General features: G+C 50.1%; 1 protein-coding gene across 1 annotated transcript in view; it reads right to left on the reverse strand.

The window, feature by feature from the left end:
* Window positions 1-22,634, reverse strand: part of Nfatc1 (nuclear factor of activated T cells 1) — a 99,352-nt gene that overhangs the window by 13,560 nt on the left and 63,158 nt on the right. The window contains exon 9 of the mRNA XM_051163737.1: window positions 14,840-15,514. Coding sequence (XP_051019694.1) covers window positions 14,840-15,514 — 675 coding nt within the window. The remainder of the gene's footprint in view (window positions 1-14,839; window positions 15,515-22,634) is intronic.

Below are 22,634 nucleotides of genomic sequence, written 5' to 3' on the forward strand. Positions count from 1 at the left end.
GCAAAAAGAGACCCCGTGGTCTTGAACACATATTGACCCTGGAGTGGAAAAAAAAAAACAACCCAAGATTGAATTTTTGTATTGATTATCCAATTATTAATCTTTACAGAGGTTATTCCAACACAGCACATAATGAGCAATTCATCAAAGTATATTAGGTGCCATGGAAGTTGCATTCAGTATAAAGGGCCATTAAGTTCTTTGTAATTGCACATTACTGGAGCTTTCCTCAGACCTAAATCAAATCAACAGGACCGGCGTGCACCTGCTCTAATTGACTCTGGGTGCTTACGCACGCCCCTAGCAACTGCCCAACACCAGGCTCCTAAAGGCCATGGGTCTCAAGGACCACCTCTAGCCCCACCTGGGAAGGAGGCAAGCCTGGCCTGAGCACAGTTTTCAGAGACCAGTGAAAACACATGGAGGGGCCCGGGGCTCAGGTACAGCTGGACACACTTGCCCAGAAAGGTTGCCCACTCCTTCTCTGAGAAAACTCTGTATCCACTGCTCCTAGACTAGATTTAGAAGCCTGGCCTGAAGAGGGGCCAGTCTGCAGAGCCACCTTCACCACAAGCCCCACCCTATGCCAACAGAGAACCAGAACTAGGGACAGGGCAGACGGTGGCCTTCATCTAGGGTGCCTGTTCTGTTGCAAGCTCGGGTCCTTTTTGCCCAAAGCAGGAGTCTGAGTCTACTCCCAACCCACAGGGACAGCAAGCATGGTTGTCGTCCCCCCCCCTCCCGTCAGCCATTGTTTGGATTTGGGGTGTGGCACTTCTTGTTTAAACATCCACGCAACTTCCGGGGGGGCCAGAGATCTGATAGCTACAAAGACCTACAAACGGTGGTCATTCCTGGATGCCATCAAATTAACTTGAGACAGAGTCTCTTAGTGGCTGGAAACCTGCCAAGTACACCAGGCAGGCTGGCTAGTGGACGCTGGCATCCAGCTGTTTGTCCGCCTCCCTTGTACTGCAATTATAAGGCTCTCCAAGAGCCTCTGTGTTACGTGGGCACTGGGAGCTGAACTGGGGTTCTCATGACAATCACTTGACTGACAGGGCTGTCTCCCAAGCCTGGATTTTGGTTTTGTAGCTGATATGTAATAACTGTTTTAGGGCTAGTCTGAAGTATAATACAGGCATCAGTGCAGGGATGAAGTGTGGGGAGCACTGCAGGGGTGAGGTTAGGGTTTCAACAAATCATCCTACTTGCTTTCTTCCTTAGGCTCACAGTCAGAGATGGAGTAAGGCCTCCCAATCCATTTAAGCATCTACCTGCTTACTCGGGTGTAATTGCCACTCTGTAATCTACACATTGTCTGCATTTGTGGAAATTTCTCCTGAAGGGCAGTGTTCTGTAATTTTAGCATTATTTCCTTATCTGCACCCTTAAATTTGATATCTGAGGAACAGTAAACACATCGTCAGAATAAAGAGCAATATGTGGGCAACAATTATTAGTTCATAGGCTACCTGGATTCGGTCTGAAGACCAAAGGCATTCTGGGGAGCTTCAAGAGTGGTTTACCCTGACCTAGGTAGCATAGGAGCTTCTACAGGCCCCACACGGTGCAAACCTAGCTTCCCTGACTGAGATCCCAGTGAGAAGACAGGGACCCTGAATGAAGCTATAGGGAAGGGAGTCAGGGCTCTCTGAGGAGATTGGGGAGATAGGACCCTCCAAGTGAGGAGACAAATTTTGATTGCAGGTACAGAAACTCGTGGGTAAGAGGACGAGGACTCCTGAGTGAGGCGAGAGAGGGATAGACCCCAAGGTAAAAGAGACAGGGAAAATGGGAAGACCCCCTCGCATAAGAAACAGACTCCAGGAGAGGAGTTAGGCCCTGTGGGGAACATTGCAGAGCTCAGACTCCATTCCCCTTTCTTCACAAACAGTAGACACCAAGTCAAGGTTTGCTCAAATACAGAAGCATGGCTAGATGATCTGCCAGAAAGTTCTCAGTGAATCCAGCCCTGGTCACCAGGCCATATAAAGAGACACCCATCTCTGCAGAGATCCTATGGGGAACAGAGCATGAAGAAAGTCTGGAGCCTTCTCTCAGCTTCCAGATGGGCACACAGGGCATCTGCTGGGCTGTGAGCCCACCTGTGACCACGGCCAGCTCCCTATTTGACTGGCCAGGTCTCAGCTTGTCCAAGTCCGAGATTTGGGAGAAGCGGCAACCTGGGCTCAGAACACCAGCTGCGAGTGGAGCCGGGTCCACTCCTGCTGCCTCAGGAACGTTAGTACTTTACAAACTGAAGGTCACGAACCCCATTTCCAGCTTGGCCTTGAAAGCAGAGAAACAGGAAGCAGAAGGAGGAGACAGGAAGTGGCTTGCTGGGGAAGAGACCACAGGATCTCATGTGGAGGCCAGCACCTCTGGCTTGGAAGTCAGGTAAGAAACGCCTCCTGGCCACACCTCCCAAGAGATGCTCTTTATTTAAATTAATGAAATGCCTGACCTCCATGCACACACTGCTATGCAGTGCTTTGATTCCGCATGACCACAACAGGAAACAGCGGAAAGGATGGAAAGCTGGCCCTCAGTCCTGGGGAAAGCACTGTTTCCATTCAGCAAGAGAAAGAGGCTTTTTCTAAAAGAAAAAAAAAAAAAAAATCAAACGATACACTTAACATGATGATGAAAGAAATGGTGTGAGAGATGAAGAGAGAGAGAGATAGGAAAAGAGACAGAGAAAGAGAAAGAAAGGGCAAGAGTCAGAGACAAAGAGAGATAGAAAAATAGAGACAAAAAGAGAGACAGCAATAAAGAGACAATAAAAGATACAAAGATAAAAGGAGGATATAGTTAGAGACAAGGAAAGACAGGAGGAAGAAACAAAGGGAGAGAGACAGAGACACAGAGAGAGACAGAGACACACAGAGAAGGACTGAGACACAGAGAGAGAGGACAGATGGAGTGGGGCAGAGGTGGGAGGCTACTGTATCCATTCCCCAGGGTTTGGACAAGAAAGGCAGGGAGACTGCCTTTAACTTCTTTTAATCCAACAGGACCACTTAGTTAACACACAGGATTTGACAAACACTTTGGTCTCCTTTCTTCAGTTAAAACACACCAAAGACTCACGTGCCAGGGCTCCTTCCTGCTCTTTACTCCGCCCCACCCTCGCTTACCCCATCCTCACACCCCTGACTCCAGACACTGTAGATCAGGCCAGAGCAAATATCCAGGTGCCTGGGACTGACTTCCTCCCCAGACTTCACCAGCCCCTGCCACCTCACTCCAGCCATTCCTCCACCTTTTTTTTTTTCCTCTCTCCAGCCATATGCCAAGAGGAAATAGCGTCTCTACGCTGGCGTCTAGGAAACCCAGGAAACAATCCGAAATCCACAAAAATAATTGAAGTTCACTTTTACTGAGCCAGTCAGCTTCGTTCTGATTTTTATTACAATGTCAACAAGAGTTTAATTTGTTTTAAAGTTTAGGTTCTTAAACTGGAGTGATATACGGTAGTTTGCAGCTTGCTGGCAACCGCTACTGTGGAAAAAAAGGAGAGGGCACATGCAGGCGAGCCTAATGATGCCGTGAAAGTGGGGAGCTTAGCCAAGGGCAGCAAACAGCGTGCAGAACCAACATGAAACAGAGTTCCCCAGGTCCATGCCCACAACACACACACACGCACACACACATGCACGCACGCACACGCACACACGCCAGGCACACTGCACACTTCTTTGCCCGGCCTCTATCCTTCTGAAGGCACAGCCCCATGCACTCTGCACCAAGTCAGCCTGTCATCTGGCAGGAAGGGCCCTGTCTCTGGGTGGAGGGCTCCTCCCAGCCCCAGTACTCTGCCATGATCTGTTGCAGAACCTCAGCCAGCGAGCCCCTGCCATGGATTTTCCAGTCCTTGCTGGGTGAACTTCCAGTCTGCTAAAGTCATTTGTGGAGGCCAATGAGACTGAACTGTAGACCCATCCACTTTACGGGCAGAAACAGCGAAGGAGTACTAACAATCCGGTGGCTTCAAAAGCAAAGCGTCCTGGGCTGGGGAGACGGGGCAGAGCAGATCTGTACCACCCAAGTGTTTGAGTGGGAATGTTGCCCTGGCTCTCTGGAACACAGCCCCAGTGACCTGCACAGCTATCACATGACCCACGATCCACAGGCTAGGACCCACTCCCACTTCCCTAAATCAGACACAGCTGTGAGTTTCCCCTCCTTATCCCCAGCCTGCTCTGGGTGGAGCTGGAGCCTGGCCCCCTGTTTTCCAGACCCCAACCTCCTGCCCTATCTGAATCAACAGCTGGAAGACCTGATAGGGACAGGCTACATCTGTGGAGACTTCACAGTGTGGGAACAGGGCTGATAAGACTCCACTCCCCTCTAGGGAAGTGACTGGGATAGCTCCCTGCACTGCCTGTGACTTGAGAACAAAGCCTCTTGGTAGTTAGATAACCTCTGGTGGGTCTGGATGCCTGGCCTATTGTCCTGTGTATATCAGCCTTGCTAGGCCTGGGGGCTGCTGAGGCAGACACCTTTAAGTGTCGGCGGCCATAATCTGGAAGGAAGGAAGAGTCCTATTTCAAAACTAAAACTAAACACAATGAAGGGATTTTCAAAATTCCATGCAGCCGATCAAAGTGACATCATAGAAGCTACCACAGCTGGGGTCAGTCAGATAGCTCCCAGTTAGCCTGTGCCACGAGACCTAGACCGAGGAGCCCACACTTCTGACTAAGTTCCCATAGTGATCCCGAAGTCAGCCTGACACTCTGTGACGAGGGCCTTGTTTCCCCTAAGAATGTGCGCCATCAAAGCTGCTTCACATCCCGTGAGGATATTTCTCCTAACACTCTTTGAAGAATGGCTCATAGAGACTAAAAAACCAAACAACAACAACAAAAACCCACCATCTACTTGCCATTTTCCTCTGACCCTGAGCATTTTGAAAGGATGACAGAGCCCATAAAACTGCACTTGAGTTTGAACTCTCATCAAGGAAGACAGATCAGCACAGAGAGGCTGTCACTCCTTCCCACCCGCTGATTCCCACCTGTTTGGGTGAGAACCCACAGAGAGCAGTCTAGGGAGGAGGTCAGAGAAAGACCCAGATGACGAGACACACAGTCAACACAGCAGTCAAACTCTGAGGAGGATCACCAGGAGGGTGTTCTGTGCCACACATACAAGCCGACCGCGAACTTCTCTCTAGGCCACAGTGAGAGTTCATTTCCCAAAGCCATTAGGCTGTGCTCCACAACCCTAGCTCGCTTACACTCCTGAAAGCATATTTTTAAAACTTTTTTAAAAAGATTGATTTATGTATAACATATACAGCTTTCTGCCTACATGCACACCTACACACCAGAAGAGGACACCAGATCTCATTATAGATGGTCATGAGCCACCATGTGATTGCTGGGAATTGAACTCAGAACCTCTGGAAGAGCAGGCAGTGCTCTTAACCACTGAGCCATCTCTCCAGCCCCTAAAAGCATATTTTACACACAGTGAAATCCTCTTGCTTCAGAGGTACCATCCTATAGTATTTTAGCAGGCTGGCAGGTTTACTTTATTTAATTCTTTTTTTCTTTTGTGAGACAGGGTCTTGCTGTGTAGGCAATGCTGGCCTTGAATTCACAGCAATCCTTTTGCCTTAGCCTTCTTGATTACGGACATGAGCCAGCACATCCAGCCTTGGGTTCTATGGCCCTAGCGTGTGATTCTGAACAGTCCTGGACAGAGCTTCCTTGTTCTCAGTTGCAGTGGATCTTTCAGAGACCATTGATATAAACACACCCTCTGCCATGCTGATGACTGCCTTTGTCAATTTATTCACAAGTGTCTTATTCCCTTTTAACAATGTTATAAAAACAATAATTTTGTTTAAAACTATTCATTGTATACAGAAGTGGAGCTTCATGGTACTCTAATTTCATATCTAACTACAAATTAGTTTGAATATCAGATTTCTGTTCTTCTGGGGGCAGATCCCTTAGGATTTTCTACGTGTGGGGTCATATGTATGCAACTGAAGATCTTTTACTTATTTTTCCTAATCTTTTAATTTCTTTTTCTTTCTTGATTGCACAGGCCTGGTCAGAACAATAATGAGTGGCACATGAAAATGGATTCCTTGCCTCATGCCTTGCTCCAGGGAATGGTGGTCCACCGTTCTTGGGGAGTGTGATGTCCACTGTGGGCTTTTGGAGGTGGTCACCATCAGGTGAGGGCTGGGAGTCTATGGACGGGATTTTCTATAGTGATGACTGGACAATGCTCATTTTCGTTCTACTCAGATGGAAGTCTGCATTGCTTTTGGCTGTGAAACCAACACCATGGTACTGGGATGAATCTCCACTTGGTGACGGTGCGCCATCTTTTATTCAAGTGTTGTTGACCAGGCCCAGTTTGTTACAGGTTTTTGCTTCGGTATTTGTATCCTGTATTTGTCTATGTTTCTTTTGTGGTGTTTTCCTCTGGTTTTCAAATTACATTACGATGAAGAATCAGCAGGAAAGTGCTCCCTCTCTCTGTTTTCCGGAAGTATGTGAAACACTGGTATAGTTTTTCTCCTTGTAATGTTCAGTGGAATTCATCAATGAAGTGGTCTGGGCCTGAGCTTTTCTTTATGAGGATAGTTTAAAATTAGTAACATTTTCTTTGCTTGTTATAGGTCTACTCATATTCTTCTGTTTCTTTTTGAGTTTAAGAATTTTCCCATCTTATCCAGGTTGTCAAGTTTGCTGGTAGCATGTTTCCTATAGGATTTCTTTATAATCCTTTATAGCCAGGGAGCCAGTGGGACTTTCTCCTTTTGTTTCTAACTTTTAGTTATCAAACTGAACATTTGTCATATTTTTATTTTCAAAGACTCTTCAGTTGTGTTGGTTTCTCTTTTGCTTTGCAATGTCATTGTTTTCTGTTTTACTTCTGTTTTTTTTTTTTTTTTTTTTTCTTCCTTTGACTTGCCTTGGGTCCAGCACTCTAAAAAATCTCAAAGGAAAAGCTTCAGGCCATCAGCCTAAGATCTTCCTAATTGTTTCTAATATTGGCACTTAGGGCTACAAATTCCCTTCTAAATAACTGCTTTTCTTGCATTCCATAAGTCTTGATATTTCATGTATCATTTGCTTTTAGTTCAAATTATCTTCTAATTTCTTGCTTGCTAATTTAATACATAGAATCTTAAACCCACATTAATCCCCCAATAATCTCACTTAATTCTATTATGTTCAAAATTAATACTTATAAACTCACTGAGGTTTGTTTTATATTGTAGGAAGAACTCTGTTCTGGAATCTTCCACATGTGTTCTTCTCTAGGAAGTTCTATGGGTGCCTCTTGGGTCAGGTTGGTTTTATATCCTTGCTGATTTCTGTGCAGTCATTTTGTTCCACTCAGAGGTAAAGATGGAAAAATCTAGCAAGTTTGGGTGTCTATATCTTCCTTCAGTTCTATTGTCCGGACAGTAGAGGATGATTTGCAAAAGTTGGTTCTCTCCTTCCACCATGTGGGCTGAGGGATGGAACCCATCAGGCTTGGCAGCAGGTACCGAACTCACTGAGCCATGGGCTCTGCTGAGCCCTTTTCTTTCAGTTCCCCAGACTGGATAACAGTTTGACCTTTCCTCAAGCTTGTTGAGTCTTCTCTTCCAGCTGAAGTCTTTTTGCTCAGTCCTTTGAGGAAATAAATGTTCAAGTGTTGACCTCTTTAAACCCAAGAATCCAAGAATTTCTACTTGGGTCTTTTGAAAGATAGTCTATGCCATTGTTGATATTCTCTATTTGGGGAGACATGGCTATCATAGCTCAGGCTAAGTATTTAAATATTGTTTACTTTAGTTCTTTGAAAACATTTAAATAGCCAATTTAAAGTCTCTGCTGCTTAGTTTAAGACTTGAGACCCCACAGGGACATTGTCTATTGGGTTTTTCCCCCTTGTATATGAGATATATTTTTCTGTTAGCTTGCATCTCCGTTCTTTTAAAACTTAAAATTGGTCACTATAGGTATATACACCAGCAGCTCTGGGATAAGGCTACCATCCTTCGGGGATTGTGGTTATGGAGGCACCCCCTCTTGTTGCTATGGAGCCACCCCCCTTGTTGCTATGGAGGCACCCCTTCTTGTTGTTATGGAGGTACCTCCTCTTGTTTATTTGGCTGCTGACTTTCCTGGTCTGACTATTTAGATTCTGTATGCCCTGCCATGTGGTGACACTAAATTTTCCATCCCCTTCCTAGAAGCTCTGATTTGCTTGGTTGGCCTCCTTCCTGGGGCTTAGACTTAGGTCTGCAGAGCTGCCAGCCTATGGATGATTGGTTGATCAAGAGCTTTTTCTAAGTCCTGAGCCATGACATCTTCCAGCTTTTGTCAGGAAATGCTACACTCTCAGCCACACCTCCAGCTCTGGGGTGTTGGCCAGCATGACTTCTCTTCTGCTTGTGTGGTCTTGAGGCAGTGGAGGCGAGTACCTGGCCTCTTTTCCGAGTGCACGCGCGCGCGCATACACACACACACTCACACTTGCACGTACGCAGCTATCCAGGCAATCAAGGATGGTAGGGTTTTATCTGAGCCCGGGCTGGCTACTTTGGCTAGTCTCTTGCTCGCCCACTGACACCACAGTTTTGGGTAGCTTCAGCATCACCAGAGCCATGAGGGTAGCCAGTGGCAGTTGTTTTCCAGAAGAAACTGAGACTGGGACTTGTCCAGTGTGCTTAGGGACCAACCTGAGCTCAGATGACACATTTGGTTGGAGGGGAGTCCAGCCTCTCTCACTGTGGCGAGGTGTCAGCTCCTCCTGGCTTTGCTCCATGGGACAAGGATGGAGGTGGGTGATCCCCAAGCTAAAACAGGTTTCTTCAGTACATGGTTTCCAACTTGCCACATTTTAATTTCTAGATTCTAAAAAGTGGTGGCTCAGTAGATTCGCCAGCATTGTTGTTGCTTTGGGGGGGGCAATTGACATACTGAGATCCCCACCACTTGTTTTGGAACTTCTATCTCAATTCTGTCTTTGCCATGCTATCAGAGTACCTCAGAGAACGAGAAGGAATTCTGTGATGAAGAAAACAGTACACAGAAAGCCCTTCCATGGCTCCCCATGCCAAAGATCTGACTGTGTGTCTCAGGATAGGGTGACATTCCATGGTGTACTAAGCCTTAGGGAGACAGAATGCTGGAGTCCCCAGATCTGCCACTCAGACTGCCACACGACATCTCTCAAAGCTGCGATTGCCTTTTGTGCCCAGTGAGATGAAAGTGGTATCTTCTCCCGCTCGCAGGACGGGCAGAAGTGAGGAATGACACCGGCTCCTCCACAGAACTAACCTCTTGCTATCATTGGATTTCTTGTGTGTTAGCACGTGTGTCCAACTGGGCTGAGGATGGTGTTCTTGGCATAGATGGGAGGGCGCGCACTATGGTCCCAGCCTCCAGTGGTCTCCACCAGGGGTCAGCTCCCCTGGATTCCCCAGAGCCTCCAGGTCCCAGAAGCAAGCATACATTAGCGCGTCTAGAGGAATCCTTAAACAAGTGCTGTGGCTCCGGGTGCAGGGACACTCAGAGCCAGCTGAAGAAGGGGCCCTGCCTGTCTTCAGGAACAATTGTGACAGAGACCGCAAAGGGGGCCATACTCCTGACGGCTACCAACCGCTGAACTCCTGGAATATGATGCACATGCTTCTAACTACCACCAATGCTTGATGAGTTTGTGCGCTGGAGCCAACAGGGCGGCACACTGCTCACAGATCTGCAGAATCAACGGGCTGTGGGGGAGGAACGCTGCATGCTTTGCAGAGCGCTGCTGTATAAACTGATAGATGTGGAGAAACACCCTTAGGACTTTTCTGGAAGGCTGTTAACTGGCCTAGTGGAGGAGAGCAGTGCTTCCGTACAAGAAAGATCACCACAGTCACAGCGCTCTCTCCCTCCACACATATGCTGCTGTTGTTCAGAGATTGTCGTGAGAAACAGAAGGGCCACAAACACTCCCATGCAGCCACCTCAAAGATGTGTCTGGGCACCCTCCCGGCCTCGAAGTTCTGAAAAATCCTTGGCACTAACTAGCATAATCTCTAGGCTCACAGAACGTGCCTAGCTCTTGCCGTTAGCTTTTTCTTTTCTACCTATTTGTCTCACTTCAAATTAACAAGGTCACAAACTTTTCACCTAAGGAAGAAAACAGGCTTGGCTTGTTAGTAACCACTGAAGCCAATGCACTCGAATTCCCCTCCCAGTGAGTAGAATACGTGGGACGGTAGGATGACAGCACCAAGTCTACTGAGCATATAACATACACTAACCAAGCTATGTAACTGGACACAGTGCACAGGAGTCCCCAAAGCAGCAGCTGCCCAGTGACTGGCCCTCCTCCTGCCCTCCTACTCTCCTGCTGTGTAGAAAGCACCGAGATGCACAGCATGAGACCGCAGGTCACAGGCTGCCAGCCTGCAGCAACACCAGCACAGGTCCATGGTGGCCAAACACACCCTATTTAGAAAGTCTGACTCAGCAGAAAGCTTAGGTCCCACCACCTGCCTGTGTCTGCCTCCATGGAAGGGGCAGAGAGCCTCCAGATGACAGAAGGCCTGGGCCTGAGCCCTGCTAGTGTCTGACTTGGAGCACACCCTAACCTCTGGTACTGCCCAGCAAGTTTCCTGGGAGTGATAGCCTGACAGTCAGGACAGCTCTACTGGGGTGTATCTTGATATTAATTGGAACATTTATGCCACTATCTGCCCGTCTGATGCCCTGTGGTGAGGTGCACAGGGGCTTGGAATCAGCCTTCTGTGGTTTGCTTGGCCTGCAGTGAACAGTTGGGAACTCCAGAGTAGCAGCGACAGGCCTGGGCCTGGTGACGTCATGAGCGTTGGGAGATCCCTTCCCTTGGGGACTCCAAAGAGCTACTTATGCAGCCGGCTGCTCTTCGCTGCCTGCAGCAGCCCCAGACTCTGGTGGTGTGTAGTGTGATCTTTGTGCCCCCTCCACTCACAGGCAGGGCACCCCAGGGCATGAAGGATTGACCTGATGAGCTATGTGCACAGCTGAATTCTTTCTCCTATCTGTCATGGGGTGGCCCGTGTCCGCAGTGCTCATGACTTGGTGTGTTTGATCGCTGTATACAGGCTCCTGCCTTCATCGCTAGCAGCAGGGAGGGCTTGGGTCCGGGCAACATGCCAGCTTAGTCAAACTTTCCATGAGGAAAGCTTTTGTTCTCTTCCAGAGCAGCTTAAGCTCAGGAAAGAAGGGGAGGGTGAGTGAAAGAAACTCAGGCGGCCGGCAGACACGGCTGGGCGGCCTTGCCCACCTGCTTGTTGTTTTAATGACATCTAGACTTCTGGACACCCAGAAGCCACTGATGGTGCTGAAAGGCTTGATTGTGACATGGACCACAGGGCGGTCACCATGAGTGGGGGGAGGTGCGGGGGGGGGGGCCCAGTGACAGACTGAGAAGCTACTGCCTCTGGGCTGATTCAGCCACAAAGCTGGAAGCAGGCTGGCCGCGTGGCAGCGAAGCAGTTCTGTGGCAGGGTCCCATCCGCACAGATGTGGGAACAAACCCTATATGCCTTGTGGTATTTTAGGAGTTTCCAGATGTGCTTGAAGCAGGGGGTTTTTGGGCAAAGAGATGCTCACGTTCATACGCGTGACCGAGAGGAGCATTGTCATACAGTCAAGTCCCATGACAGGCAATTTAAAAGAAAACATTGCAAAACCAGCTAATGCTCAGCTTTGGTGGAACCTTTTAAAACGACTACGTTTAAAATAATGTGAGAGCCGCAGCACTTCAAAATCTAACCATGAAAAGTTTAAATGAAAAACTTGTCTTATGCAGATTGTGGAACAAAGACATTATCACTATAAAAAGTACATATATTATCTATATATAATCTATTTAGATTATATATTATCTAAAATTATCACTACTTAATAGTAAAAATAAAAGAGGCACGTGAAAAAGGTGGGCTTTGTTTGCTATTCATAAATTGCTCCTTGAAATAAGGAGCAGTCTGGGAAGTACGCCATTCTGCAGACCCGGTGTGGGGCACACCATACCCTGTGCACATAGAGTCTAACTCCCTGATGTCCTCATGAAACCAACATTGAGAACTTATGTATAGCAAATGCCTCAGGCTCTCAAAGGCTGGATATCATATTTCAGTCCTGCCCTTTTTCCTTTTTATGATCCCAGAAAACAAAGTAAAAATGCTAAAAAACAAAACAAAAAACATGAAAACCGCTACATGAATAAGATTCATTCTCCCTGCCTCCTCTCAGGTGAACATCCTGTGAACACACTGAAGCCTGCAGACATAATTAAAGGAGGCCCCTAAGTGCCGAAGGGCTGGTTGGTGATTGATTAGCTCTCCTAGATTGTTCACGCCATGCGTTGCTGCTTGGGGACCTCCAGGTCACCTGTTTGTCCCTGTGTTCCTTCCTTTAGTGACTGTCCTCGGAGACCAGGCAGTGCTCCTGAGAAGGCTGAGGTGCTTCCTGCTGTCTGAAGAGGGAGGCAGGAGCCTCTGGCCTGCTCTATTGGTCCTTCTCATGACTGAGGGGACCCCCTAGCCTTCCTACCCTCAAAGAAGTTGAAATGAAGTGTATCTTCCCCAGTGTACCTCTCCCACTGGGGAAACTGGAGATGACTGAGTTCAGGCAAGATTTGGGGAAAAACAGAACTGACTTTCTTTTTTTTTTATTTTTATTTTTTATTTTTTATTTTTGTTTTTTTTTTTTTAGAACTGACTTTCTGAATTAGATTTAGTGGTGTTTTTAGTAGTCTCTCTCTCTCTCTCTCTCTCTCTCTCTCTCTCTCTCTCCTCCCTCCACTCCTCCTCTCTCATCTCTCTCTCTCTCTCTCTCTCTCTCTCTCTCTCTCTCTCTCTCTCTCTCTCAATGTTCTTTTGGGGCACACAGTAAAACTCAACAAAATGCATCCCGTGCCACGTGTGGGCAGCCTGAGTCCCAAGTTCTGCTCTGTTGCTTCCTGGACGCAGTATCCCCTCCTCCCGGAAGGCTCACCTGCTCTCATTCAATGCCCACAACAAAGGCCTGTCTGACGTTGGCCGCAGTGGCCTCTGGGTCAGTGGGAAACCTGGCTAAGACCGGCTTCCTGTTTCTGGGCCAGAGGGCACTGCCCAGATGTGGGAGTCCTGGGCTGGCTGCTCATGCTACCTCTGACGAGATGACAATGTTCCCAAAGGCCCACACCAGCACTGCCCGAGGCAAAGTAGAAGGCGGGACTCTAGACACAGACTCCACTGCCTCTCCTGGCCGTAGTGTCCACTTGGGCAGGTACCAGGGACACAGGAAGAATGTTCACATTAAGGAAGCAGCATGGTAAAGCATCGCTGTGATCCCAGCCCTGCAGTTATGTGTAAGTAGAACTGTGTGGATGAGGTCTACAACAAGACAGACTTCTCAGGGTTGCTCAGGGCAGCAACATCCTCCAACATGGATCCAAAGAGGAGACTGAAGGAGGCTGGGAGCCTACCACAAGTCTGCGAAGGTTCATCCATAGGCAGACGAACATGGCCAGCAATGTGCCAAACAGCAGGACATTGGGTTCTAGGTTCAAAAATTCAATATATTTTTGAACAAAAAAAATTGCATGAATCATTCCCCTGAAAGCTTCAAGTTATGAGTACGGTCGGCCATGGCCAGTAACAAGTGTCCCAGCCGAGAACATGAGATGCTTGTTAACCTGGGGTGGGGGTGGGGCAACCCTGGGCCTGTCCACAGGGAGTGTGGAATGCCCAGCCCAGCTCACCCCGGGCCTGAGGCATCAAGGAGATGGCACAGAAGCCAGGACATAGCACCCACTTTCCAATGTTTTTCTCACAGTTTCCCTTGAAATAAAAGGGTCATCAGGCTTGCAGGGACAATGCCAGGGTGAAGTGGCCGGGAGGCAGCAAGGCCTCAGAGGTGGGGAGGTGAGCAAGGCCCGGGGCCATCCTGGGCCTCACCTGCGTCCAGGTGCAGCAAGGAGCTGGATCGACTCCAGGTATGCTGCTCTGCACCTGGCCTGGGAAACAGCCCACATCTGGGGAGACCAGATGGTCCCAGAGGGAGCCCCAACTCCCACAGGCAACCTGAGCAAGCTGGAAAACACCACTGGGTCCACGCCCAGTGGCCAGTGCTCTTGGCCTTCAGTCACATGTCTGGCCACTGTGGCGGTCACGTGGTCAGGAAGACTCTTATCACTCAGCAGGGACAGCAAGGTGTCCAAAAGAAGAATACCAAAAGCATGGAGAACAACAAAGGCACAGCTTGTCATTAGAGAGATATGTGAGTGCTCACAGAGATTCTACGCCCACTGCAAGTAGTCTGGGCACAGCTGGGCACAGCTGGACACAGCTGCCACACTACATTCAGGTATGTCTCTGCCCAGGAGTGAGCTATATTGCACTGGAAGGAGATCCCACATCTTGACAAAGCCATAATGGAGACAGCCACCTTGCCATCGCTCCTACCCACTGGGCGCACACTGCTGTCACACCTGCACATTTTCACATGGCTGCCTTGAGCCAGGCGTTGACTTAGAGACCTTTGCCTAGGAGGGTTCTAGGTGCTTGACCCACAAAGGCCACACTCTAGGAGAGGCCATTTCTGTGGTGACTTTCTGAGGTTGACCTGGGCAATTATTTTGCTTTGCTTTCGACACCAAATCTGAGTCTTAAGTTTGAGCCAATATTGCCTAGGCAGGGGTGGCCAAGACTCCCAGAGCAGAGCCACGGACATGCAGCCTGCTGCCTGGAGATGGTTCTACATGGCACTGCTTGGGAACTGTCTTCCACCCATGTCATCCCTTCTTTCCCGAACTCAATGGCTGTGCGCACACCTGCTCCACCGCAGGCACTTACCGTCATCCAGGTATAACTGGTCCAATTCCTCAGGCTCTTGCTTGATCACTACAGGAATAGGGGCCAAATTATGAGCACTGTCCTCACGCACCTCTGGCAGTGCGGCTGGAGATTCATTTCTTTGAACCTTCTGCAGTTGTTGCTGCTGGTGGCCCACGTCAGGAGGGAGGGCTGAGGGCTGTAAGCAGGTTGGCTCGTGGGCAGCAGACGGAAGTGGAGAAGAGGGGCTGTTGGGACAGAGCACTTGTTGGCAACCAAGGGAACAGCTACTGTTCAGATGTGGACTCACCTGCGGCTGCAGCCTGGCAGGCGGGGGCTGCTCAGGCGAGTTGGGCTGCATGGCCATGGGTCTCAGCACTTCCTGCATGGCGGGGGCCTCCGAAGCTGGTGGCTGAAGTCCAAGGTGACCACTGTGGCCTGGGCTGGTGAGGCCCTTGGTGTAGGCAGTAGAGGAGAGGTCGTGGAGCTTCGGGCTTGCATTGGGAGGTGTGGGCATCAGTGTGCTCCTTTGCGAGCAGGGGGCAAAGCCAGCCACGAGGCAGGAGCCTGGGTCGGGAGGCATGGTGAGCTGTTGGCTATAGTAGGGCCTCGGCAGAGGACTAAGTCCCTGGCTCATTGGTCCACAGGTCAGAGCTGGCTCAAAGTCGTCCGTGGGTTCTGTCTTTATAATTGGAACTGTGAAGAGGAAAGAAAAAGTTAAATAAACATATGTTGCAGATGGGTAGGCTACGCTGTGGCTAGGATACCCCGCGCAAAACAAACAGCGTCCTGACTGAGCCCCTCTGTCTCTGCTGGTTCTCCCACCCAATTAAAAACAGGGTGAGTCACTGGCTGAGAAAGTCACAGCTGGTTCTAATACGAAGAGGACTATTTTCCTTGGAATCTCCCCCAGCACTAGCGTGCTATAAAAACCTATTTGCAAAACGGCAGTAGGAGCTTTGGGCCTGAGGGCCCATGGATTTGTAGCAATCAAAGTGAAAACTTCAGCTTGGAGGTATCGCTGTAATGCTGCTACTGATGACTTTAGTACGTTCGGCTAGTGCGGAGACTGAGCGTGCTGAGCGAGTTGGCTGCAGGGAGAATACAGAGGTGGGAAACCGTCTGAGAAAGTAGAGAAGCCAGAAGACACTGAAAGAGAAGGACACTTTGCTGCTGTGGGCAGGGATCCATGACTCCATGCATCCTTCCTGGCTTACACACCCAACTAAGGAGTCTGCAGGCAGCCCCAGGAGACCAGGCAGTCCCTGCAGACCCCACTGCCCCAGGAGACCCCACAGCCCCAAACAAGGCCTCCCAGTTTCCCTGCCCACTTAAAAAAAAAAAAAAAAGGGCCCTCAGTATAGGGAGAAGCCACAGGGAAGATGTAGCCTCTGAGGCCTGGACTTGGCCCCAGGCTGTGGCCAGAGCAGACTCCGAGCTTCTGCTCAGGGGCTCAGTTTCAACAGGAGAGTTAGGAAAAGAATGCCACAGGCAGAAGAAGAGATGGCAAGCAGACCCTGGGACCAACCCTACTCTCCCCATTTGCTTTCTAGCCACTGGCCTCTTGCTAGTCCTCCTATTTCACAGAGACCCATCTGGATGGCTGAAGTGCTTTGTAGATGACCCTCAGTGTCACTGTCCTGCCTAAGCCGTGTGCACGACAAGCAGTTACAGAACATTCTACTATGTCTCCCCTCTTCACACGCTATGCCTGGGTGGGTTTGGCAGCAGGTCAGCCACGTGAGGGACTGCCCAACCACTGAGGCCTCTTCAAAAGGCGTGCACACTCCAACTACAAACACACATGCCACAAAGGGAGGCCCGGCTTCTCCGTGAATAAATAAAAGCATATCTGCATTTTGAGAGAAAAAAGTCTTTTGCAATGGTCTGAGCCAGGAGGAATGTACATCTGTTCTTCATTAGGACCAGGCCTCTGCGCCACCAGCTGCTAGGAACCATGAACGTGGAACTCTACTGACGCCTGCCTCCATTGGGAGCTTCCCGGGAAGGGCAGCCTCCCACACAGGATGGTCTGCACTGCAGGGTGGAGGCTGTGGCTCAGACTCGGACTGGAGATACATGTTGTGGCTTGCTGCTCTGTGTACCCTCTCCCCACCTCCCAAGCGATAGGTCTGCATGACACTCAAGCGTTAGTGGTTCGGCGTCGAGGGCCACAGAAGGCAACAGAGCCATTGGCTGCTACAGCTTCCGCCATCCCACGTTCATTCATTCTACTTCTTAAGACTTCTCCTGGCTAGAGTGAGTGAGGCAGGCTCTGGGGAAACTGTGTCTTCAAAGAAGCTGGCAGACAATTCCATCAGAGAAGACGGCAGTGGTTCGTGCTACATAAACTCCCAGTTTGAGACTCTTACATTCAGCCCAGAAGCCATACTTGGCTGAAGTAGCACAAGGGTCCTCAGGTGCATGCTAGTCCAGGTGACCCTGGGTGTGACCCCAGGATGACCCACAGAGGGTCATTCTATAGAGGTGAGCCAGGGCAACTGCTCATGGAGGTCTGTCTTTATATGGTGCCCCAATAGCCTTCCAAGAGAGGCTCTGGATCCGCAGCTCACGACACCTTGCTATGTGTGCCCACCGAGGCTCTGGGAAGCAAGCTGCTTGTGCTGGATTCAGGCCAGAGACGCTACAGAGGTGATGATGCCAGGATGACTGGCCAGGAATCAGAGGTCAGATGGTCACATGAGAGACCAGGAGGTGGACCATGTGCTGCCAGCATTCCCCGTGAGTCAGACGCTACAGAGGTGGAACATAGATGCCTGGCAGTGGGCTTTATGGTCCACCTGCCTGGAATCCAGGGCTGACTTCCAAGCCACCCCTGGGTGTCAAAGAATGGAGGCACCCTTGGAAGGGGAGTAGAGCTAATCACACCAGAAGGTCAGGCACATGGTGAGACAGAGGTGCCTTAGGCTCCAGACTGCCTATAGATGCACACTTGGTGCCATGATCAGTGCAGGATCTGGAAGAGCTCCTCCTGAGTCCTTCTCAATATCCTCCCCATCTGGGCTTTAGCAGCTAATCCCTGAGCCCCAACAGTCTTTAGTCAGCTCTGGAGCTGTGGTGGCAAATGGCAAGGAGTAGGGGCCCAGGCAAGCACTCCTTACATGCAGCGCTTCCTAGAAAAGCCTCCCAGTGAGGCCAGGCCTAGTACGGTTCCCTGGCCACCCTATCCGTCCTCTTGCCGAGGCTATGGGGGTCATAGGCACAGGCAGGTAACAGGCTCATTTCTGGGCAGAGCCCCCCCTTCCCAATCTGCTTTGTGGGATGGGAGGCTCTGCTAAGAACGAAAACGGCAGACACCCTGGCATTTCACAAAAAGGGGGAAGGAAGGGAAACCGATGCCTGTGACACTAGAAAGTCGAATATACGAAGTTGGCTGTGGGCCCCACCCTTCCTAAGGACTGCGTCTCCCAGGAGTTGCTGAGGAGCAGGAAGCCCCTGGCCATCTGGGTTCTACGGCTTGCAGTGAGATGTGTTCTTTAGGTACTAACTCGGCTCCAGGCATGAGCCCATCTAGACGGCTCTGTAGGGTAAGTTGTGCTTCAGGAATGACCCGCACTCAGTCTCAGTCCAGCTGCCTCAACCACACTGTAAATCTAGAATTGGTGGGAGCCCAGTAGATGTCAGACCCCAGGAGGCACCTAGGGCAGAGCTGTGTCCAGCCAGTTTCTGTGAGTACAGGCCTGGCCAGAAACAGACACTGAGGTCACTGAGAACCAAAGTAGACCAGCAAGAAGGACCCGGGGTAATGAGTTGTTCCATTCAAAGCCAGTATCATCTGTATGTGAAGGTTCAAGTCTAACTGTGACTGGTCACTTTCAGAGCTTGTGATTAAAAACCAACAACAACAACAACAACAACCAAAAACCTACATGACTGGAAGGTTGAATTATTTCCAGACCGAGCTGCTCTTTTCATGGTTTGGGTCCCCAGCTAGGTTCCAAGGCCAAGGCAACTCTCTCATAAAGCAGCCTATAAGAAAACCCAGCCCCAACTGCCCAGCGTGACATGAAAGGCACAGCCCCAAACACAGCTGCCCAGTAAATGCCAGAGAATGTAATTTACCTGCCACACAGGGGCAGGGACTTTGAGCATGGGCTGGACCTGGGCCAGCAATCCAGAGGCCAGGCGGGGAGTGGGTGTGGTGGTTGCTCTGGGGAGCCCTATAGATTCTGCTGCTAGGACCTGTTGAAAATACTTCGGTCCTGCACTGGCTCGACAGCTTGCTGAACATGTCAGATTTCCCTGGGATTTGAATGACCGCCTGGGCAAGATGAATGCAAGGAGCCTATGCATGTCTGCAAGGAACGTGAGCCCTGATAGTTTCAACTGGACTCCCAATTTCTATCTCTGGAGGCAGAAAATGAGCCAGGATTGGGGTTTGGGATGGACCCTATGTGGTTGCTATTGTGTACCGGCACCCCACTGCTACCCCCATTCCACTCTGCCCTCTGCCTCCTTCCTGGTTAGCTGGGACTGGAAACAGAAAACCCACTCAAAATTTTCCACCCTGCCACCCTGGGGGATGCAGCTGGGTTTATTGGACAGGTGGGGACAGAGACTTAAGAACTACCATTCTAATGACACTACCTTATGTCCATGTCCCTCATCCTTAAGAGCCAGACCCCAGCCCAGTGTTTGGGGGACAGTGTCACAAACAGAAAGAGGGCACAGCTACGTCTTCTGCCACCTGCTGACCCTGAGGCAGCAAGCCCTGGCTTCCTGTCCAGAGGCCACTGTCACAGCCCCACACTTGACATGATGTCCATCCAAGATGGAGGTGGCTGGGCCACATACCACTCAAAGGTGGAGGCCACTGATGACTGTGTCTCACTCAGCACAGCTGAGGACTCCTTGGAGACACAGTGGCCAGTCCCGCTGGCAGAGGGGTGATCCAAGAGTCATATTCTCTGAGGTTCCCCATAACTGCGTCCCCAACTGAAGTTACACACCACCCCTCTCAGTGTCCACAGAAGCTCTATGGCTATACATCTCAGGGCTGTCTGTGTCTGCGTTTCTCATGTGGAGTTAGAGCTTTGTAGGATGGGGCCTCTTGTTTCCTATTAGCCAGGAAATAGAAAGAACGTGTGCTGCACGGAAGCCCCGGGCGCTGGTCTGTCTCCTGCGCCAGAGGGAAGAAGGAGTATGACGCAATGTCTCTGCACTAGGCTGGGTTGGGGGATGGGGGACCAGGTAAGGGGATCACGTGCAGCTTGGCTCGCTCCAATGCTATGGAACGGCACACTGAAAACATCACATTAGCAAAGCTGTGAGTTTATAATATATGGTTTATTATGGAAAGCAAGCACACGAAGGATTAATGACAATCTTTTGGGCCAGCTGTCAGCTACACAGCATGCCCTCATGAAGAAGGTGGGCCGCTGCCTCCTGCTGTAACTGGTCCCTCACACAACACAATGCTGAATCTGTGTGGCCATGAGAGGTGTGTGTCGTCATGCATAACTGACACTGCGTGCACCTGACGGCCACCCCATCCACTCTAGTCCAGCGACCTTGTACTTTGCAGTCCCTTGCAGGGCACAGGACTCTCGCGTGCAGCAGGTGCTGGTATGGGGAGTCAGGTTTGGCCTCCAGGATTCCTCCAGCCAAGTGTAGATGATGCTATCAGTGACAGATGCCCAGCCATGTGATGGGGAAGGCCCATTGCTGGTTCCAGCTCCTGCAGCTCCTGAAATGATGGTCTGTGGACCAAAGAGCCTTAAAGAGCACGCCTGGCCTCTAGGCTTGAGACTTAAGCCTAGCAAATGGTTCTCTGTCCTCCGTGGCAATAGCAGGTAGAGGATGCCTCCCGGGCTTCATCCGGGTGCCGCCGGGCAGGCTGTGCTCTGTTGGTGCTCCACTCGTAGACCTCACAAAGTTTCACCTCTGAACTTGTCCTTTCAGGTCAGGCTGGGAGGCTCTTTCTGGGCAGCTGTTTCTAAAAATGCATTACAGGCACTCTCTGGAGGCTGCCTGCTGTGCACAAGGTCCAGGCGAGAGCTGGGGTCTTGGTGGCTCATATCTGAGGCACTCTACATTGTGTGGCTAAGGAATAAGTCTGTGCTGAACACCTGCTGGGGCTGGGGCTGGGACTGTAAGTGTAGGCACACAGAAGGCTCCTAGGAGGCCCTGCTCTTCTCTTTGCTAGCCACAGACCCTTCTGAAGCCATCTACAGTGTGAGTCTAGAAGTAGCTAGTTCTGCCCAGCTGCCCTAGTTCTCTCTGCTGCCCTATATCCAAGCTTGCTAGTGGATAGCTGGTTCCTACCACTCACATCTCATCCAGTGATTTGGGTGTATATTTCACAAACATCCATTGACTAGCTTAGTAGAAAGAGAAGAGGCAGCCAGAGGGTCCTCAATAGAACCCAGCAGAAGATGGATGTTCTTGATTCAGAGCTTGGCCTTGAGCCTTAAGACTGACCACCTAGAGGAGGAAGATGGAGGAGGCCAGCTTTCTTGAGTATAGTGTATATCTTCCTGAAGAGTCTAGGACTTCTCAGCCATAGAGACTGTCATGCTGCCTTCTGGAGCCTTCAGCTGGCTTGGGATATGGCTCAGTTACCAAGAGTGCTTGCCTAGGGTACTGCTGGAACAGGGGCCTTCCTCTAAAAGGGGCAGGTGGAAGGAGGTGGCTCTCTCCTGGAGCGATGAGGGTATGTCTGTCCTGGAGTGATGGGGGAATGTCTTTTGGCCCCTCTTGTGATACCCACAAGGTTGACCTGATGATACACAGATTATATACTGTGCTTGAGGGAGCCTGCACGTGTCTACGGTGGACCAGAGCCATGCACATGGGCCCTGGTCTTCTTTGCCTGGGATCAGTCAAGCATCCCACGGGCCTTTGTGCAGATGGAATGGTTCCCATTTTAAATGCAGCACTCTGGGATATCAGCCCCAGGCTCCATCAGCTATCAGCACCTCAGAAACACAACCATTTTATTTGGGGAAATATGACAGCTTACTTATAAGCTGTATAAGCAATTGAACAACCTTGTCAGCCAAGTTTCATTGGCATCTGACATCTGACACCTGTGCCTCCAATTCCTTTGCTCTGCAGCAGACCCACCATCTGACATTCAGGGAAACACACAGTGGTGTAGATGGTGCTTTTACTGGGTTTCTGTTTAAGTACTCTTGCCCAGCTCAGGCCTCAATTGTAAAGTGCTCCTGTGCACTAAGTGGGGCAGCCACAACTCATGGATGCTGTCACCACACATGACACAGGATGGGGCCTGTATAACCAATGTATGACCATGTGTTAATTCATTCCTACAGCCTAGGCTTTGCCAGCTACAGGGCAGTAGGATCTATGGAAAGATTTAGAGGCAGAGCTGTGGGTACACAGTCTGCTTCACCCGGCACTCTGGGCATCTGTCAATGACAGCCCATACCTTACTTTATAAGCTGCGCATCTGGAGAAGGTGGGAGAACTCAGATGGCTCAAAATGCAAGTGGAAGTACTAATCCCCAACAGGACCACTGGAGATGGGGCTTTTAGGCCATCCCATGGGGTTAGTGACTGATGGTTAGCCAGTTGGTGGCATCTTGTCATTGTAGTGAGCAGGCGGTCAGGCACCTCTATAGTTCCCCTTTCTTGTCCATGGTGAAACCGGACTGTCAGGCAGACACAGGCACTGAGTCACGGATGCCTTCCCGGGGCCTTCAGGGTTACGTATGGTCGGAACAAGTGAGGGCTTGTCCTGTCCACGTCCCCTTACTGTACGCCTGCATTTTCAAGAAAATGCAAGTGTTTTTTGTCTTGAATTATTTTACCAGCTATGTTTCTAGTGCTGGAC

This window comes from Acomys russatus, chromosome 20 (genome assembly GCF_903995435.1).
Source record: "Acomys russatus chromosome 20, mAcoRus1.1, whole genome shotgun sequence".
Taxonomy (NCBI): Eukaryota; Metazoa; Chordata; class Mammalia; order Rodentia; family Muridae; genus Acomys; species Acomys russatus.